The sequence below is a fragment of the Aulonocara stuartgranti genome (assembly GCF_965226115.1).
Source record: "Aulonocara stuartgranti genome assembly, chromosome: 13".
Taxonomy (NCBI): Eukaryota; Metazoa; Chordata; class Actinopteri; order Cichliformes; family Cichlidae; genus Aulonocara; species Aulonocara stuartgranti.
Genome location: NC_138949.1, coordinates 33,030,766 through 33,051,471, shown reverse-complemented (window position 1 = coordinate 33,051,471; position 20,706 = coordinate 33,030,766). Strand labels below are relative to the sequence as shown.

The following is a 20,706-nucleotide window of genomic DNA, read 5'->3' as shown; positions in this document are numbered from 1 at the left end:
AAGCCCCGGCTCCTTAGTAAAAGTATAACCTAAATATAACATTTAAATTTACAATAATTGATTACACAGCAGTGGAGAGTAGACTTTATCACAGTAGATGTCTTTCTGAAAGCGCAGTAACTAAGTTTAAGAATATAATCCACCCACTGTTATCATCTTCAATGCCCTGTACCAACACAGAGCAGAGCAGCTATCTGAATACTACCCCAACAGAGGTCGATTATCTTGTTAATAATTTTACCTCCTTACTACGTACGACTCTGGATACTGTAGCTCCAGTGAAAACTAAGGCCTCAAATCAGAAGTACCTGACTCCGTGGTAAAATTCTCAAACACGTACCCTAAAGCAGATGACTCGTAAGCTGGAGAGGGAATGGCGTGTCACAAATTTAGAGGATCATCATTTAGCCTGGAGAAATCATTAGAGAAAAAATTACTCATAATCATCTCACAGATGTAATATTATCTACAGCTACTTTTAGTACCATTGATGTTAAGTTAGATTCTTTTTCTCCAATTGATATTTCTGAGTTAACTTCAATAATTACTTCCTCCAAACCATCAACGTGTCTTTTAGACCCCATTCCTACAAAACTGCTCAAAGAAGTCCTGCCATTAATTAATGATTGTCTTAGGAATTAATTAAAGATTTTCCCTGCGTAAGCAATCTGGTCTGACTGGAAATGACATCTGCAATCAGACTCAGGATTTAGTCAGGGTGAGACGAGCGTTGTAAAGGCTAAGTTGGCTCATTGCTCTATCAGTGTCATGAGGCGCAGACGTGCTCGCTGTGTTTAGAGTGTCTCGGATTACAACAGCTTTGAAACAGCGATCCCCTAATCTGTATTAAAAGAGGTCAGATTAACGTTTATTAACATATAACAAAAACAAGATCTCACATGCACATTGTCATGTTTGCTGCAGACACACCTACGACTTTGTGCCAAGACAAACACAAAGACAATGACCTGCATTTACCTGCAGAGCTGCTAAATAGCTGCCAGAGTTTACTCATAAAAATCTCTATTTTGATAGTGGATCTATCTACCAGCCCTGGGCTTTGCTATTGTTTTGCGTCACTCAAATTAAACGGACTGCTGGATGTTGTTTCAGTATCTTCATTAGGTTTGATGCTTCGGGTCAAAACTGCAGCTGCAGGAAACTACGAATGCATTTGCTTTTATATTTACATCTACATAAGAAACCAATCTTTCTTTATAATATATAACATATTTCCATAGGTTCAACCAGTCGCAAATTCACAGACTGTTGGAAGAAAAGATTGCTAAAAAGATTCCTTTTGGAATTGTACTTCAGAAGTACAGAAAACTTTGACAGAATACACAAAAAGTGAAATTATAGAACCTCAGCAGCAACAACCGTCTCCAGACAATCAATCCCTGCTTATGCTTGTGTTTTAAGCAGCTAAACTTTTTCAGCAGTGTCTCAGGTTAACCATTATTTTTTATTATTGGGGTTTTCAGTCATTCTCTTGTTGGTTCATCTTGTTACATCACCCAGCCACTCCTACACTTCAGGTCATGGATGTCTGCCTTTTGTTCTTGTAAAATAAGTCATGATCTAGAAGAACTAAGGGGAACCTGTAGGTTATTAATGTCGGTCAGGGTCTTCTAACCAATTACACTTGGCTGGACTTGCTGGCTTTGACTCTCTGACACTTGCCAAGCATTTTCAAATATCTCTCACTCATGCTGTGGCAACAGTGCAGGTCTCACAGGAAATGTGAGTATGTTGCTGCCTGGACCTGTGTTTGCCTGCAGTGAAGCAAGGTGAGAACAGACCGGCAGTTGCCTCTGTAAGATGAGCTGTACGGTCAAAAATACGACTAGTCAGACCTTAAAGTCATACAAGGTGATCTGAGTCTCACGCACACTCACATTATTTTGGTATTTAGTTTAGTTTTCCAGTTGAATACAATTTAATGATTTAAAGTACAAGTTTTGTCTCATGCTACCAAAGAATATTGTTGTACTTTACATTATCATGCTTTGCATGAACAAGGATATTATCCTTTTCCACCTCATGGTGTGATTTCTGCAGGACACCCACTCTCGGGGGAACAAATGAAAGAAATGATGAATTCAAGTAGCTCGTAGTGAACTCTTTTGGTACACATCAGTGTTATTGCTGTTTATTATTGCGAGTTAAAGGTCAACCCACATTTAAGAAGTGATAACAGAGCTTTCAAAAGGCTCTACAAACTGTCAGGCAGCTGTTAAACCTTTTTTTAGCAGCAATCCTGTAAATCCGATTTATACTGAATACTTAATTTGTCCAGCCTTTGAGTGCTTGCTTCGCTGCTCCTATTAAATATTTATTTACATATGTGTCTGTTGGCATCCAACAATAAAAGTAATGGTTTTAAATTTTCTTTGAGCATTAATTATTTACCTGTGAGTGATGTATTCAAGAGTTTCTCTTAAACCAACACATGGCCCTTTAGTCCCATTTCTCTCCAAATATTTAAAAATTAAAAGCTTTTGTTGGAGTTTTTAAACTCTGCCACTTAAGTGCTTGAAAATGCTTGATGTTCCTGCAGAGTAATGAGCCTTCTGCCCCTGCAGCCGATGCAGTTGTTTGGCGTTTGCTAGTTTGAGTTCAGTGCACGCTCGTACAGGTGCTCACGCATGCATGTGGCTAATCCCCAAGCAACAGTGCTGATGCTGATGAATTTGCTCAGGTGTTGAGTAATAACGGGATTCGTGTTGCTTATAAAGTGGAATTAAAATGTCAGATCCTGTGTCCTTCTGTAATATCGCTGTCATCTAAAGCCGTCAAAGGTCTTCGCTCCATTTGGGATCGAGTGGCCCGTTTGATGTGCCTGCACTGTCTCAGCAGGTCTTAGCACTAATGCGTGCTTCTATTTCTGGCATTGTCCAGTGATGTCACACTGCATTATTCAAGAGCGTCAAGGTTTCACCAGCAGCCAACTGGCAACGCTATGAGCAGAATTCACTGTTGCATTTCAGGTCTAGTTTATCTATTTGATGTGTCACCACTGCTTAGAAACCAGGTCTATTTTGACTGTAGGCTAAACCAAAACCAGCTAACTAAACCAAAATGCAATGGATGGAAAACTACGTATTCCCTGAACTGTTTCCACAGGAATGAAGTCATTTGCAAAACACTTTGAAAATTTCAGTAATCCTGCCGGGAAAGTCAAACTCATTGTTTTTAATCGCCATATTATCTGGGGATGGAGCTCCTTGGTGCAGCCTGGGCTGATTATATCACTCACACATGCCACTCAAGCAAAAACAGTGATTTGCATTTCTATATCTATATTGTATAAAAACACATCGGCTTTTAGCTGCACGGACTGATCGAAAGACTTCATGGTATGTGTTGTTTCAGAGCGTGAGCAGGTCTGATTAGAATCTTTATTAACGATTAAATGTACAGAAATGAGAAGCAACTGTTTAAAAGGAAAGTTCTTGCTGTATAAGGACTACTGCTCCATTACTGATAACGATACATATACTGAAGCTTCACGGAGGGTTAGTGTGAGGGTAGCTGGGTTATAGAAGCTTATAAAAACCATCCAGGACACAGTGTTTAACATGGTCACTGCTAACATGCTGACATGGTCACTTAAAACTATATTCCATCCATCCGTCGTGGATTAAATCTAACCAATCACAAGTTACTTTTCTTTCCCAGTTTCTGAGATCTGTTCCACTGAGTAATGAGGGTTTTCTTTAGACATGTTGTTGTGATATTTTGATACCATGGTAGCATTTACAGGATATTGTTTTATAGTGATATTATACAGGAAAACTGTTACTCAATAAGGCCCATTTACTAGTTGTTTTTCTCTTTCTCTGTGACCCAAGAATTGATGTGTAAGAATCACAGGCTGGTACCCCAAGGTCGAAAACACCACAGAGATCACTTCCTTACTCCCATCCTCCCTTCTTTATCTCCTAGAAAAGAGCTTGTTAAAGGCCAGGTGGTTTGTTTCAGGATTCACTAATGAAAGAACTCTGTATTCTATGTCTAGGAGTGTATTTTGCTGGAATGATCATAAATTGTAGCTGAAATGATAAACTACACAAAGGATACTTCTTTGCTCACAAGGCAGGAAGACGTTTCCTTATTTGGTCTGTACTGGTTTGAACTGAGAACTTGCTGACACACGAACCTTTTTCCTCTATATAAGCTGTTGTGTACTTAATAAACCTTTGAGTTGATTATGGGAAAGCAACCTGAAGCAGTCTGTGTTTCCTTGTTCTCCCAAGCTACTCCCGGCGCTGTAACTAACCTGCTGAACGGCATACCTGAGTGTTACTTTGAATAATTAGGAGTCTTATAAGGAAAGGACAAAACTCTGCTTATCGCTCACGCCACGGAGGAAACCCGGGATGGAAATTTCCTTCACATGTGACCACAAATCACATGACATTAACTTGCCACTTTGGACGTGTAACGGTGATGGTGAGGATGCAGGGTCAAGTGAATAAGGCCGCAGTCACACAGGCCGAGAACTCGGGTTAATGATGACTGTCTGGCACCACCGGCTGTGAGGGAAAATGATGTTGATGGCAGTCGCTGGGAAAATGAAGAATGTTAAAGCCCCAGTTACACAGGCCTACCAACATGGAAACCTATCCTCTCTCTGATTCTAACGTTGGACTCTTCAAGGTCTAACCTGCTTTTGGAGCAGCATTCAGGGACGATTAGCTGACGTGCCTCACATTTGTTGATTTATTTCGCCGCGACAGCAATAAAAACCCAATTTATACAGTTTAGGTTGCATTTCTAATTCGAAACAAACTGAAGAAGTTGTTACGGTTAAGTAATAGGGGAAAAAAACCCTGACTCCATTTACACTTGACCATGTGACTGATCTTGAGTCTCAAAATGAAATAAACCAGGACTATTTTTATTCTGGGTCTCATGCAGGTATGCTGTACCTAAGCCTCTTAAACAGAGTCATACATAACCTCAAAACCTGTCAGCATCTTAAGAGAAGTCTGTGTCATGTGATGACTGCTGGCCATTAACTATGCCTGATAGCCTCTCCTGATCCCATTTTTGCCTGCGTGCCTTACATGAAGACTAACAGTGCCAGCTGGCAGCTCGGGAATCACACCGGAGCCAAGCGTGTCATAAGCTCTCTCCTGTTTGCTGCTCTCTCTCGCTCTGTGGTCGGGAAAGTGTCTCAATCTCCCTGTTATCTTCAGATCTGATGGAATATGGAAATTTTGAAATTCTACTGAGATTTCTCCTTTTCTCCCTAAGGGAGAAAATTTACTGTCAGTAGCAGAGAAAAGAAAACAAGGAAACAAGCAAATGTGAGTCACGGTATTGACTGAAGTCATTTGCTGCCCTATGGGAATGTCCCCAAGAGGGTTGTCCCCCAGCCCAAATTGCTCTTTGGACTGAACAAGCTTCTCAGATGAGAGGTGAAATGTTTTCAAGAAACTTAAAGAAGTCCAGATGCAGACCAAAGTTTCTTTTAGTTTCTGTTCCAACTCTCAGTATCACTGTGAGTCCACTCAGTTCTAACAGCTTAGTCCAGCCTGATTCAGCTCACCCAATCCTTTCACCCACTGTACTGTAAAGTGGCTGGTTATGAATACTACATGACGCTTCAGCAAGTTATCAACAAAACTCCAACAGAATGAATGGAATTAAAGTGCTGAACACGAAATCAACTGTCCACAGACTCACAAAGAAAAGCGTGCCAGTGAGGAGCACTTGTTTAATTCAGTCAAAGTTCCACCCAGTTGACTGCTGTGGGCCATACGTACCTTTGTGCACGAAGAGCCCAGGCACCGTGACACTGACTGACTCAAAGCTGGAGGAGGGTTGCAGAGCGGCTTGCAAAACATGTCAAAGTATTCTTTGACAAGAACCGTGAACCCCGAGTTGCATTTTTTGTGTTTGTGTGTGAATGTGTGCGTGAATGGGTGGATGACTGAATGTGTAAAGTGCTTTGGGGTCCTTAGGGACTAGTAAAGTGCTATACAAATGCAGGCCATTTACCATTTAAAAGTGAGCATAGGAAAAGATGTGCTCGTAGTAGAAGTGTTGCATAAATACCATTTAACTTCTCACAATTAATAGCCTTCATTTTTTTTCTTTAGACTATAACTGCAAACAACTCAAGGAGCCAAATTTGTCACCAAACTAATCAACACAACAATTATGTGACAGCTTTGTCAGCGTTTTGGGGAAGTTATTTTTTCTCATGATCATTTAGCCTTCTAACACGATTGTCTTTACACTGGATAACACAAACCATTTGCTACAAATTCAGCTTCGCACACTTAGGTTGAATTCATATTAAACAACATATCTTTAATGATAAATGACCTGGGTAATCAAAATTAATTAACAGATGAAGATCAAAATGAGACAAGAGTTTGGAGCAGTAGTGTGGTATCATCTGAGTCACGTGTCAGGAACGCAGGCCGAGTCCAGCGTTGGTGAAATCATCAGCTGTGTGTTTGTAACGCCGCTCACTCCTCCTGCCAGAATCGTTTCCATCTCTTGCTCACGCTGGAAGCCACAACCAGCTGCTTCTGAACCGTGATTTGAATGTGCTCTGCTACCTGTGATGACTTAGCACTTTGTGTTTGCCTCACAAAGAGGTTCAAGCCAGTAACTTCACTGCTGGCTTTCTTGTGTTTAAGCAGCTGTGACCACAAAATATTCACCTGAAGGAAAGTGGTAATACACTCGACCCCTCCACCTCTTTCATAATGTGATTGAACCTAAATATGAGCTTGTACAGCTGCAGGCTCGCTGTGATATTATTAATTTAATCTTTATTTTCTATTATATCCCAGAGGCCTGAGCTTCAAATGAGGATTTCATCTCAACTTCAGGGTTAACTTTGGCTTTTCAGTGGTTTACTTCTAGACTGTGAACCCAATTTGCTCTGGAGGAGGTCATAGAGAGTAAAAATCACCAATGAGTTCTAATTAAAGCAGCATTGCTGTACTAGGAAGATCCCTCAGACTGATGAATACAGATAACATGAGGGTTTAATAGTGTCTCTGTGTTTCCCTGATCAGTAATAAATATTGATTCGTAGATGCAACTTTACTCCTTGATTCGATTTCTCCCTGTTGGCAGTAAACTATTTTATTGTTCCATAAGCTAAAACAGAGCAGCTATGTGTACTTGCTGACCTTAGATAAAATTTATTAAAATGTTGTTTATTAATTTACATAAACTAAGCCAGTGTTTGAATTCTGTTTTTATACAGTCCTGATCAACCATGCAAAAAATCATATTTTGCATGGTTGGATCTTAACAAGGTTCCAAGTAGAGCTTCAACATGCAACAAGAAGAAATGTGAGTGAGACAAAACATTTTTTGAGCATGAAATGTATTGAAAACAATGCTTAAACTGAAACAGGCTGTTTTACAGCTGATCCAAAGTTTAGGACCACACCTCCAAAAAACCCGTAAACTGCCTCGAAAACAGAAACAGTTCCAAACAAACTCAGTAATGAGAAGCTTCACTGCTATTATCGATCACTTCAACAATTCTTTGCAGCATGTTTGATGCAACATTTCTCCAAGTGGTGCAAACGGTCGCACGAAGTCTGGAACTGTTGTCCATGTTTGTAATCTTCCCTCGCCATCCATCCCCAAAGGTTCTCAACTGGATTTAGATCAGGGGGAGACGCAGGATGGTCGATGATGGTCCCTGTTTATGCAGTTCAACAACCCGACCACGTTCAACAAGGGAACGTTAGTTTGGCTTTGCCGTCAGAACATCAGGACAGTGTGACTACCTGACACAAAGTTACAATGAATCCACATGTTTGCACAGATTTGGCCTTTTAAAGGCACGTGGTCCTAGACTTTTGATCTGCCACTTGACTAAAGGTAACTGATACTAAAAGTAACTGAGCAGCAGCTGAGTTATCTTCAGTCTATTTTCTATATTTGACTTCTACAGTCTTTTCTAATATCATGTTATGGCAATAACAGATAACGGACAGAAAACGTGGGTATATTGAACTGTCTTCACAGTGCATGACCCAGAGCTGCAGCTCAGGCATGATCACTGCATGATCACTAGAGTCAAAACATAATGTGCTGCATCGAGACCACAAACGGAGCACGCCCAAAGAATCAAGCATTTGTTTCTCTCTTATCTTTTGAGTGAAAATATGAATAAAATCTTCTTTGGTTTATGTGAATAAAAAAAAAGTCACATGTGCTCTTCACACTTTCAGGAATCTTTATAAATAAACCATAATAATAACTTTATTTAACCTCTTATGCAAAGCTGCTATTTGAACTGTTTTCATTGCCTTCTTTACAGCACTTTATTTGGGTTTTTCCATCTGTCACATTTACTTGGATGTTTCTATATAAAGAAATCTATTTTCTGATTATGCAACCCCGAGGCCGTGTCAATATGGACCTTCAGACAGACAAGGCTGTGATAAGTAGTGTCTGTTGTCCGTAGGCCCATGTGAAAGTGGCGTGGATGTCACTTTGAGTCTAAAGTCTCTCTGCAGGAGACTCAGACGTACACAGGCGGTGTAAAGGGGGGAGACCCCTCAGCCTCAGGAGGAATCCTGCCCTCTGACCTGAAGAACACAGGAAAACATGCATCGCTCTAATTTGAAACTCTGTGGCTTTTCTCTTGTGCTGTAACAATGTAGCTACAGGTGGATGAAGGCAAGAAGGCAGTCAGATCTTTAATTTTAGGCTTGTTCGGAAGAATCTGGAGAACTGAGGTGGATTGAGCATGTTCAAATAGGGTTTTTTCCCCCTAATTTTGGTTCGCTGTGGCCTCAGGAGAGAGCAGAGTTTACAAATTTTCACCTTCCTCCCAAATGATAACAAAAAACAAAACAAAACGTGAATACAGCCATTAGCCCGGGGTTTGGCTATTTCTGTGTTTGATAAAAATCTTTTTTGATGGGTCTAATCAAACTTTCAGATGGTAATGTTTAACCCACGGCTGAAAAATCGATAAAACTCTGTCTAAATGTCTGAAAGTGAAAACAGCAACAACTGCGAGTACGAGGAACCAGAGATGCTTTTTGTGAGCCTTTCTCAACACTTCTCTGTCAGTGCGATTACACTGAAAGCTACAGTATAAACATGATTCTGCTCTGTCCACATTTCATGGCTACACTTTGTAAAACTTTGTCATTTGATTCAGACATGAGAAACCAATGGTTAGGTTTAGCTACGGTGCTGCATGGCATTAACTAACAAACACTGGCATCTTTCAGATTCACTGTCATAAGAAAAACAATGTTATTATCTTTAGTTATTCCCAAGCTGCAACCAGCCATTTGTAGAGACCATTACAAAAAACTAAGCTAGTCTCTCGGCAGGGGAGGTCAGTGACCCAAAACAATTGTCTAAAACAGCAACATGTCAAAGCTCTCAGAGATGTCACAAATGCTGTTTTGGCCAATATTCCTGTTACTGATGACACAATAAATAAAGTTTACGCTCAAACAAGGATTACCAGACTTGTGTCGACACAATCAGCTTATGGACATCACAATAACCGCACGCGTCACAGTGCTGTGATTTAAATCTTATATTGTTTGCTGTCACTCTTTTCTTTTCTCTCTTTGGCTTTGCCTCAGGCAAAAAGCCCCGAGCCAAAAATCACCCACTTGCAGGCCTCACCTCGGATAATTCAAGTTACTATAATCGACCTTGCAACTGTTGGTGCCTCAGGTTTGATGTGTGACGTTCTTACCTTGCACTAATCATTGTGCCTGTGTCACAGCAATGTACCCACACAGTCTGAATGCAGCTTTTCTGTTAGCTGACATTAAAAAACAACGACAGCACCAAAGAACTTCAGAACCACTTGGAAACATCACTACAGATTTGTCCATCTGCATTGTTGTATTTTGTCATGTTTCTCAGGTCTTTGTCTGAATTTCTACGAACATTATTGCTAAGGATTGTCTTATTGCATTGGAGTCACACTGGGTTACATATGTACACTTGGGTTTTAAGGGGTATTTATTATTTTCTTCTTTTTTTTGGGTTGTATGGAAGCCCCAAACGCAATTTCATTGTTCTTGACAATGACAATAAATAAATAAATACTAAATACTAAAATACATCTGTTATACCCAGCCTGTTTCAGGCTTTGACATTGTGCTCTCTGATTGAAATTCTGGGTCAAAAGTACCAAACACTGTGAGACGGTGCCTTGCAACAACACCTTTCCAATTTGCTTGTATTCTGTATTATATAAAAATATATTACAAAGGATCCCTGTGTTGGATTAAACAAGCCAAATATCGGTTTCAAGATTCCTCTCGGTGCGTTTGCTCTTACACGAATAACCCTGCTGTGGCGTGTAAAGGGAATCCCAGTCATGATAAGGAGGAGCCACAGGGGATATGCTGCACTCTGCAGTGAGTAGTCATCTCTAACACCAGCAGGGGTCCATCATGTTTCTCAAATAGCAGCTGAAGCAACAGGCAGAGGCATCTCAACCATGAGGCCCATGCAGGTCCACACGCCCCTATCAGCTGGCTGACAGCCAGGTCAAACTCAAGCTGATTGGCTGACTTAGATTTCCACTTACTTCCCATTGGTTGTTTCAGGAACCATATGACTGAATATGCTAATTATCTCTATGTGGCAGTTGAAATCCCTGAGAGCTGAGCAGCACAGGCACTGAAAGGGAGGAAGAGAGCGAGACAGTAGGAAGAAGAGGGGGAGTGACTGCAGCATGCACTCATAGGAAAAGCTGCTCTGCAAACTGCAAAAGTCAAACTGAGAACTTTTAAAAACCGACTTTTCTTTTTCTTGGAGCCTTCTATTTTTATTCCATGAGTGCTACAAGGTAAGCCTAGCTGACAAACAACAAGGAAAACATAAATAGATGCGTCGCTTTTTTCACTGTGCATAAAGTTAAGCTATTTAGAAACTGGATGGATTTTACAACCATTTTTGGCGACATGCTAACAAGTTTTATCAAACTAGAGCTGAAAGCTGATAAATTAAGCGATATTTGTTTGGATTAGGCATCATTCTAATGTCGCGTGTCTTCCTCTTTTCATCTCCCTGAAACTTTCTCTAACTCTCTGAACTTTTATCCTCTCCCTCATCACCTCTCCTTCCCCCTTTTCCCTCCGTCAGTGTGCTCAGATCTTTCAGTCCATCAGCGATGCCCGGCCCAGTAATGCCGATGGATGTGGCTATGCGGTTCTACATCAGCCATTCTCCGCCTCCTCTTCGAGGCTTCCTCAGCCACTACGAGGACCTGCAGAGGGCCAAGAACCGGGTGAACCGGTCCAGCACCCCTAACCGCAAACAGCAGCTCTACAAACCTCTGCGACCCTGCCTCAGCAACCAGCAGAAAGATGACGGTAACTGCGTGGGCTGGAACAACAGCAAGGCCGGCAAGAAGCAAGTGGTGTTTGCAGACACAAAGGGCATGTCGCTCACCGTCATCCACGTCTTCTCCAAATTCGATGATGAGCCGTATCAAAGCAAGCACCTGGACGCAATCGCAGATGAGCTGCAGTTCGACATGACAGACCTTGAAACGGCTACAATGGATCTAAAGATCAGCTCGGTTCGCAGCCTGGCGTTAGACTTCAAGCAGCCCTCGGCCGACTACCTGGGCTTCCGGAACCGCCTGATCCAGAACTCGGTCTGCTTGGAGAACTGCTCCCTGCAGGAGCGCTCGCTCACGGGCACCATCAAGGTCAGGAACATCGGGTTTGAGAAGACAGTTGTGGTGCGCGTCACTTACGACTCGTGGGTCAGCTTCACCGACATCGACTGCACCTTCATGAACAACGTGTACAGCTCCCAGGACAACGACACCTTTGCATTCGTCCTGGAGCTGCCCTGCTTCATCCCGCCGCATAATCGGGTGGAGTTCTGCATCTGCTTCAAAACCCAGGGTCAGACCTTCTGGGACAATAATGACGGCAAGAATTATGCGCTCAAGCACATCGGCTGGAACGGAGAGGACCTGAACACTCGGCCCTCCCTCGGTTCTGCTGAGCAGAAAAAGTCCCCAGAGCAGAAAAATGAGGGGGTCAAGTTAGTGGAGCTCGAGTTCGATCAGTTCGGCAGCCCACGCATGTCCAGCGGACTGTTTCCCGGCTGGCAGAGCTGGGGTCAGATCGATAACACAGTGCCTTATTGGTGAAACCTGCGGCATGTTTGCTGAACTGGCATTAAGCAGAAGAACACAAACAGACATTGACAGGGCATTCAGTACGAATCCAGCTGTGGGTTGACTCGCAGCCAGAGACTAAACTGAAGCAGTAATGTTCTCAACTGACCTGGTTTTTGCTGTAACGATTGAGGACAATGATGAATGATTGATGAAATATGGGTGGAGAATGACGAATATTTCGGGTTTCCTGTTGTAAAATATTCATGTGCCTTCTCATTGTGCCTGCCCACTAAAATACAAATTATTTGTACAAGCCAAGATAAATGGGGAGCCCCCTTTGGAGGGCCTGACGGATTGGGTAACATAAGCACTGATTGAGATGTCCCTAATAATGTGATATCTGTAAATGGAGCTGATCAAGTCCTTCATATTGAAGGGGGAAATATGGGGAGCGCATGGCGCAATTATGCTTCTCTACTACAGAAAACACAGTTGATTCATTGCTAATGAAAAATGCACACTAAACGTTTGGACATTAAAAATGGCTAAACTTTAATATTTAAGACATGCCGCCCTTTCTTTCCCTTCATGTAAATTGCACATATTTGTCTGCTAAAATGTTTGAGTGGTAATATGATGGAAGTGAGCTGCTATTGTGTCTCAAGAAAAGTCGCTGCATGTGAGTGGTTGCTTCAAACTGGGGAGAAGTTTGGAAACGTCTGTGGTTCTGGTATGTTAAGAAAGAAATGATGTAAGAGCGAATGTTTGCTTTTAGAAGTGCAATTCTTGAAGATGAGTGTACAGTATGTGTGGCTGAAATCAAGAATTTTCTGTTTTGAAACAGCTTATGTATTTTCTTCACTGAAGAAAGCTCTGTGCCCGGCCTTCTGTGTATCACTTGAAGGCGTGTGTTGCCGACGCGCACCACGTCGTTATGTATTTCCTTTTTGAAATAAATTTCTATATTTGTGCTAAAATGTTACGAGTCCAGACCTGTCTTTGAAACAAACGCTGGTAGCTTTTACACGTGTTGGGGAAAAACATAATCCCAGTAGCTTCTCTCTGGTTTTGTTTACAGTCAGTCTTTCATGCAATTACACTGAAGACTCCTAAAAACAAGGTTTACATGCTAACAAGTATAAAATATAGTCTGCTTGTGAGCAGCATGCACCGCAGGAATTCAAACCCTCAACTCATCAAAATGATTAATGGGCTGGTTTTAAATATCTCATAAATATTATTAATAGTTGAATACTTTATTCTTCCAATTACATAACTGATGTTTGTAAACACAGCAGCAAAACAAGCTTGTGTTTACAAACATTTGAGATGAATCATTTATTTGTGCCTATACCGGGAGTGGGCGGGGCTTTTATTCAATCAAAACATGAAGGCAAGGCAAGTTTATTTGTATAGGCAAGTTTATTTGTATAGCACAATTCAACAACAAGGTGATTCAAAGTGCTTTACAGAGACATTAAAAACAAGAACAAATAAAAAGCATGATTTAAAATTGAATAAAACAAGCAAATAAACTAACTAACTAATTAACAAACAACCAAACAAACAAACAAACAAACAAACAAACAAACAAAACAGTATATAAAATCAAAACAGATAAAATCTGAAGGGAAAGTACGGCAAGACTTTATTATATGCAACATAGTAAATAGTCATGCTGAGTTACAGATTTTCTTCTATAGTTTTACTTTAAAAATCCATCTCTGTCACATCAGATGGATTTAACACAGGTCTGAATGGCCGGAAGGCTTTTAGTCGGTATCATGTCACCTGTATACACTAAAAATCTTCCCATAGAGACAGTTTAGTTAAAGCCGGCTTAATCATAGTGACCGGTCAGTCCTCACTGATCTACACAATGCATTCGTCCATGCATTATGTCACACGTGCAAGTTTCAGTTTCAGATAACAGCTTCCTTAATTTGATCAGCTGCGTTCAGGACGTGTGACTTGCTCCACAGATTTCAGATGCGTTTCTTGTACATTCGGAGTGACTACAAACAGAACACGCCTCAGCTGCCTGCAGGAATTTGGGCTTTATTTCGCTTCCCTCGTTTCACTTGTCCGTGCGGCTGCTCGTGCTGGATTCATATTCAGCAGGAAGAATGGTGACCGGCTGGCATGCACAAAGGAAAGTCCTCGGGCTGGATCAGGGTGAAGCCGGAATATTTTCTCTCTTTATCACGCTTTAACTCTTGGAGTGCATCTTTAGCTTTCATGTGTATAACTTTTACATAAGAAAACTCTCTACTCAAAGCACGATACAGTACCGTGACATACCATGGATGAAGACAGTGATGTTTTTACCCCATGACTCATCAAATTATCGTTATCCAGTTGTACTTATTAGCTTATCCTCCTCCAAGTGTTCCTCAGACTGTTACTGGAGGCCTAAGTGATCCTATCCGGAGTGAGTTTCTGGTTATACACCGTGTTTCTGAAGTGTTCAAGGCCAAATGCTTTATATTTTGTTCTAAATTTAGGAGAAAATGCAACTTTGTGAAGTGTGAAAAACTCTTTACAAGACGTAGTTTGTCAGATTTCTTGAAATCCTTTATGTGCGTAATGAAACAAACTGAGTGGATGTGTGAACTCAAGCCCACTCTGCATGGACATGTACTGTGTGGAGCTTTCTTTTTCTTTGTGCTGAGTGATCTGTGCAGATTTCACTTTGACCTTCACTGTTGAATCTGACCTGGAGGTCTCCTTAAGAATCACCACCCTGCTGCTGCATTTCTCACTGTGGGCTCAACTGCATAAAAATTGAAAAGCTGATCCAGTATCAGCTTGAGACAACGCTTTGATCGTGAAGTCAACCTGCCTTTGGGCTTCAGCTCTCCTCCACCTGCTGGCACGTGGATCCACATTCCTTTTAAACCTGTAATTTCCTGAAGGATCATCACAAAAACTCTTTCTGCCCGTCAGCTTTTCATTCTGTTTGTGTACGAATGTAGGTTCCTACACTCGCCGTCACTGTCTTCCCTTTTATTGCACGGCCTGCTCTCATTTCCTTTTCTTCATTTGGTTTTCCTGTTTACATTCATCTGCACTCTGTCTCGGCAGATGTGGTAAATTCAAGCGAGTAAATGAAAATGAAAGAATTTTTTATCATCAGCGCGTCTGCACTTTATTATGAGTCTTTCTCCATCATTTCTAACTTCTATGATAAATTTAGATACACAATTACAGCAGAGCCCAAACAGTAAGTCCAGCTTATAAACTGAATGGCTGCATAACCACTCTATAACACGTTTATTACCCTCTCGACACTAACTGATTGCTAAGCACAGCTTTGCACCATAGGTTTCTTTGTGAGGGATGTTCTGACTGGACAAAAATCAACCATGCATTCAGGTGCAGGAAAGAGTTGTGATCAGAAAGTGAATTAACTTGCTGAAAAATGCAAAGTATACATCAGGACATGTCAGACAGAATTTGAAGTAAAGGGGAAAATGAAGCACCAATAGATTTTTTATGCATTTTTTGCCAAACAATAATATATTTAAAGTATCCTTCCACTCGCAAGGTGTCTCCTTCCTCTTTCTCCCTCTGCTCTCCGGAGGTCCTCAGTGTCTGTCCTCCTGTCTTCTTTCAAAACATGGTCCTACTGTATCCCACCAAATATTATCATCAGTCTGTTATGATCCACAAACAAACATGTTTATTTTGATGAGGAAAAACATCAATACCTGAAGTTTAAAACAAAAGTCCTCATATTTGTATAACCTCCAGTGATGTGGACCCCTGGGCTTGTGCCCAAAATACATCTTGTACACCAATCAGACATAACATTAGACCACTGATGGGTCAATAACACACCTGTCAGTGGGTGGGATATATCAGGGAGCAAGTGAACATTTTGGCCACAAGGTTGATGTGTTTGGTGCAGGAAATTGGACGTGCACAAGGATTTGAGTTTGTTTGATGATGGTCAAACTGTGTCGGTCAGCTGATTGGGTGAGAATCTCCAGAACTGCAGCTCTAGTGGGGTGTTCCCAGCCTGTAGTGGTCAAGGAAGGAACAGTGGTGACCCAGCGACAGGGCCAACTGATGCATGTGTGGAGAGAAGGCTGACCTGTGTGGACCGATCCAACAGACGAGCTACAGGAGCTCAAATTGCCAAAAAAGGTCCTGCTGGTACTTATTGAAATGTATCAGAGTTCACGGAGCATCACAGTTTGTTGTGTATGGAGCAGCGTAGCACCAGATCAGTCAGGGTGCCCATGCTGACCCCTCTCCACTACCAAAAGCACCAACAAAGGGCATGAAAGAATCAGAACTGGACCACGGAGTAATGGAAGAAGGTGGCCCAGTCTGATGAATCACTTTTTCTTTTACGCTGATGGCCAGATGTGTGTGTTGCTTACCTGGGGAACACCTGCCACCAGGATGCACTATGGGAGGAAGGCAAGCCATCAGAGGCAGTGTGATGGTGTTGCCTGGCCTCTTCCAGCAGAATAATGCACCCTGGCACAGAATGGTTTAGGAATGGTTTGAGGAGCATAACAACAAGTTTAAGATGTTGACTTAAATCTCGGTCCAATCCAGCATCTGTAGGATGTGCTGGACAAACAAGTCTGATCCGCGGAGGCCGACCGCTTAGCTTACAGGACTTCAAAGGTCTACAGCACACCTTTAGGGTCTAGTGGAGTCCATGCCTCGATGGATCAGGGCTGTTTTGGCAAGAAACCCTTTGTACCAGGTTGGTTTTTAGTGTCAAAGGTAGCTGAGATTTGGATTTACAGTGATGTATGGCTGTATGGGTGTAGCACAGATGTTTGCCAAGAAACATATTGATAAAATACCCAAGTTTCATTCATTAAAACTGTAGCACACTGATTCACTTAGTGACAGCATCAAGTGGCCGTTCAGCAAACTGCAGTTTTGGTCCTCCCACACTTGCAGGAGGACCCGCTTGGAGCAAGTATGCAACAGGGCCACTGACCACTTAGCAGTTAGCATGAGGCGACTCTGTTTCACGAGAATGTACTCTCCGCCAATGCAGAAGCAGCGTGGGATGTAACGTGTTTTATTATTGCAAGGCTAGAAAACAGCCAGGCGCATTCAAAGGCTTATCTGGAGGTTTCAGCCAATCCTTCTATTTGTCTTTCTCTGCTCCTGACAACATTTGTATAATTGCTAATGGGGCAAGGAGGGGAGACAAGGCTCTGGACCTTTTATATGCAAATGTAAAAAACACGTACAAAGTGGCTTCTATCCACCCTGCCTGCAGGGCTTTGTGCTGAAGACAACTTTACTCTTCACTGAAACTGGTGTAAGCCTTGGGTTATAAACAACACAAATGCCTCGTTCAACCAGGTGCAAAGCTTTTCAAGGACAGTGATTATTCAATAGTTCTACAGGGAGAACGAGGACTGAAGAAGGGGACTCGGGCTAATCCGCATTACTGTATTATGTCCGAGGCCTCATCATCCACCTGGTGAAAGCGCAGAAACTATTGTTCTTAATGATGCTCATTTCCAGCTTTTGGTTTTTAGGTTCTCTCAGACGAGAGACAGTTCATAGCTGATAATAATCCTTTTGTGGATTATACCTGACATCATCTACATAAAACAAGTAGTTTTAGTTTCTGTCTCCTTCCTTTAGAGAGCGATGTGTTAATTAGACATTTAAATCTTTAAACATTGGACATTAAAGTTACTAAAGATAAGAAATACTAGTTGGTTACACAGATTCATTCTTTTGAATTCTTCATTCTTTTATTAAAATTTTGATTTTGTTAATTTTGTTAATGCCACTGCGTAACTTTGTGTTTATTAAAACTTAATGCTTTTGTTACACAATCACGTTGTTTACATTATCATATAGTTTCACTAGCAGCTAAGAAAGGTGTGGCCGAGCTCACGTGCAGCTCAGAGTCCAGTGCTGGTCAAATATGAACGGAGTTCACATCACATCCAGGAGTGGACAGAAGTCATGCAATGGACATGACAGGAACCTCCCCTGCAGTGACAGTAAGGCCACAAAAACAAATCCAATCCTCTCAGACGTAAAGAGATGAAATCAGTCCTTTCAACCTTCAGTTTCCACCTCGTCTGATTGTTCTCATTATAAATCAAAGACATTTGACCAGCTAGCTCACTCCAAAAGCTTTGGAGTCTCCTGGTAAACTGGGGCACTCAGATGTGGCCTCTGCTAGTTCTCGCTGTGTCTGTATTGGCATCCTCACACAGTCCAAAGACATGCCTATTAAGCTAATCCCAGATTCTAAACTGCTGTGGAGCATCATATGCAAAGTGTTTAGGTGGACAGGATGAACATCTGAATATCTTTGGAACAAGGTTAATGTAGCGCCTGGTTTAAATGCACCCTGAGTGGTCAATAAAACTAGAAAAGCTCTATATAAATACAACAAATTAGGGCTGAACGATTATGGAAAATAATCTAATTGCGATTTTTTGCCCCAATATTGCGATTGCGATGCGATATGCGATTATTTTTTAAGGTCTTTGTCTTCTGTATTATTAAACAAAGACAAGCAATACATCATATAGTATGGCCAATACTATATTACATTAATTTTAAACTGTTCTTTCCTGGAAGACAGACCTCTGTTATGATGACATGAGGTGATGCATGAATTGATGACTGACATTTTTATTTAACTTCTTCAATCACAACAGTATATTTGAACATACACAATAGTTTATTTTTAGCTTACAAACATCTGAGCATAAAGTGCTGACAAGGAACCCTGGTGTAAACATTAAAATGAAAGTCAGTACAATGTGCAGATTGCAGAAATATACATAAACTGTCATGGTCCTGAGTCTGAGGACTCAGTGTTTTGTGTTTCCTTATGCTTTTGTTCATTCCGAGTGTGTATTCTGTTGTTATTTTGCCATTTGTTAGGTTTCTGTTCTTTGCCTGCCTGCTCCCACTTCTCTGTGTTCCCTCTGTCTGTCCATGGTGTTTTTGTGTCTGCTCATGAGTCTGCCTGTCAAGTTCAGTGTCCTGTCTGGTTCTCTGTCTGTTAATTTCCTGTTTTATTCTGAAGGTTCATGTCTGATGTGAGTGTGTTCAGTTTACATTTCCCCTGTCCAGTTTACATTTCCCCTGTCCCGTCAGCTCTGATTTCTCCCAGCTGTGTTGCCCTCCTGTCTCTTATCCCCTGATTACTGGTGTGTGTATTTAAGCCCTGTGTGTTCTCCTGCCTGTTGCCGGTTCGTCTGTATTACTCCATGTAAGTCCGCGCTTTTCTGCATTCATCTGTGTCTCTCTGCGTTTTTGTATCCTCCGTCAGTCTGCGTCTCTCTGCCTTTCTCCCCGTGTCCTGTGGATTTCTAGTTGCTCTTTAGTTTTCCCAGTTTAGGTTTCCGTTAGTTTGTCTCATTATTCGTTTTCTGTTCCTGCCACTGACACCTTGTAAATAAACTCCACTAATCTTTTCATACACTGCTTGCTCTTGGGTCCTTTTTCCAACTCCACACGGCTCGCCTCGGCAGCCGTGACAGTACGAACCGGCCACTATGGACCCAGCAGCAGTCAACCCGCCCGAGGAGCTCCGGGAGGACATTATGTACTCAGTGGACAAATTAATTAACCTATGGCTGGAGCATGAGGGGAGAGAATTCCGCCAAAGCATAGCTGTTCGGCTACAGCGCTTACTTTCTGGTCTCCCCTGGTTGCTCAGCTCACTTCACCCGCTCACACAGAATTTTGTTCTGAACGAGCTTCATCTTCTCCCCCTTGCTACCACCCACCCTGCAACTCATGCTTCACTCCCCGACCCGACGGAGAGTGTCCTGCCCGGCCCGTCGGTCCAGCCTTCAAATGGGGATCAGCACTCACGCCGTCGACGCCCCTCGCCACAGTCGGACCCCAGGATATCAGAGCGGCCGACTGAGGTGAGTAGGAAGGATAACAGTTCCAATTCGGACCTTAAGACTTTTTCTTCCGGGATTGTTCGGGGTGTGTCAGTGGGAGCTAATTCGTTAAGCCTACCTACCTTCGTGGTAACCGATCTCTCCCAGGTTGGCATTTTTAAGACTTCAGTGAAAGCAAAGGGCTGTTGTTCTTCTGAAACTGTTAAACCCGTGTCAGCCAACCCAGGGTCTGCTAAAACTGTGACATATAACCCAGAGACCATTAACACCAGCTCTGATAATACTAGGACTGTTTATTCATTTGAACCGCGGCCTCAAGCTCAGTTAGCCGCACGGCCTCAAGCTCAGTTAGCCGCACGGCCTCAAGCTCAGTTAGCCGCACGGCCTCAAGCTCAGTCTCTAATTCCACCACCGTTGTCATCACAACCACTATGTCAGTCACCCTCAGTTCAGCCTCCTGTTCAGCAGCCACCAGCCCTGCATCCTGTGTCAGTTGTTCCACCTGTAAAACCATACAAGTCAATTCTACCCGAAAGACACTGCTCCTCGCCCATCCACTCCAAGCAGAGAGACAAATCTAACAATACTGTCAACAGTCCTCAAAAGCTGGCCAGTTCTGAGACTGCGACACACTCCAGGGCCTCCCCAGAGGCCGGGGTTCAGCCCCCAGCTGACTCTGGATCCCTGGAGGTCAAGAAGCCAGCTGAGGACTGCACCCAGCTGTCA

The 20,706-nt window shown here is 42.3% G+C and overlaps 1 protein-coding gene across 1 annotated transcript; it reads left to right on the top strand.

Moving 5' to 3' along the window:
• The first annotated feature begins 10,637 nt into the window (after nucleotides 1-10,637).
• Nucleotides 10,638-13,089, top strand: LOC309720017 (protein phosphatase 1 regulatory subunit 3C-B-like). The gene is made up of 2 exons (XM_082556542.1): nucleotides 10,638-10,822; nucleotides 11,119-13,089. The coding sequence occupies exons 1-2, from the start codon at nucleotides 10,809-10,811 to the stop codon at nucleotides 12,140-12,142; spliced, it is 1,038 nt and encodes a 345-aa protein (XP_082412668.1). The 5' UTR covers nucleotides 10,638-10,808; the 3' UTR covers nucleotides 12,143-13,089.
• The last annotated feature ends 7,617 nt before the right edge of the window (nucleotides 13,090-20,706 follow it).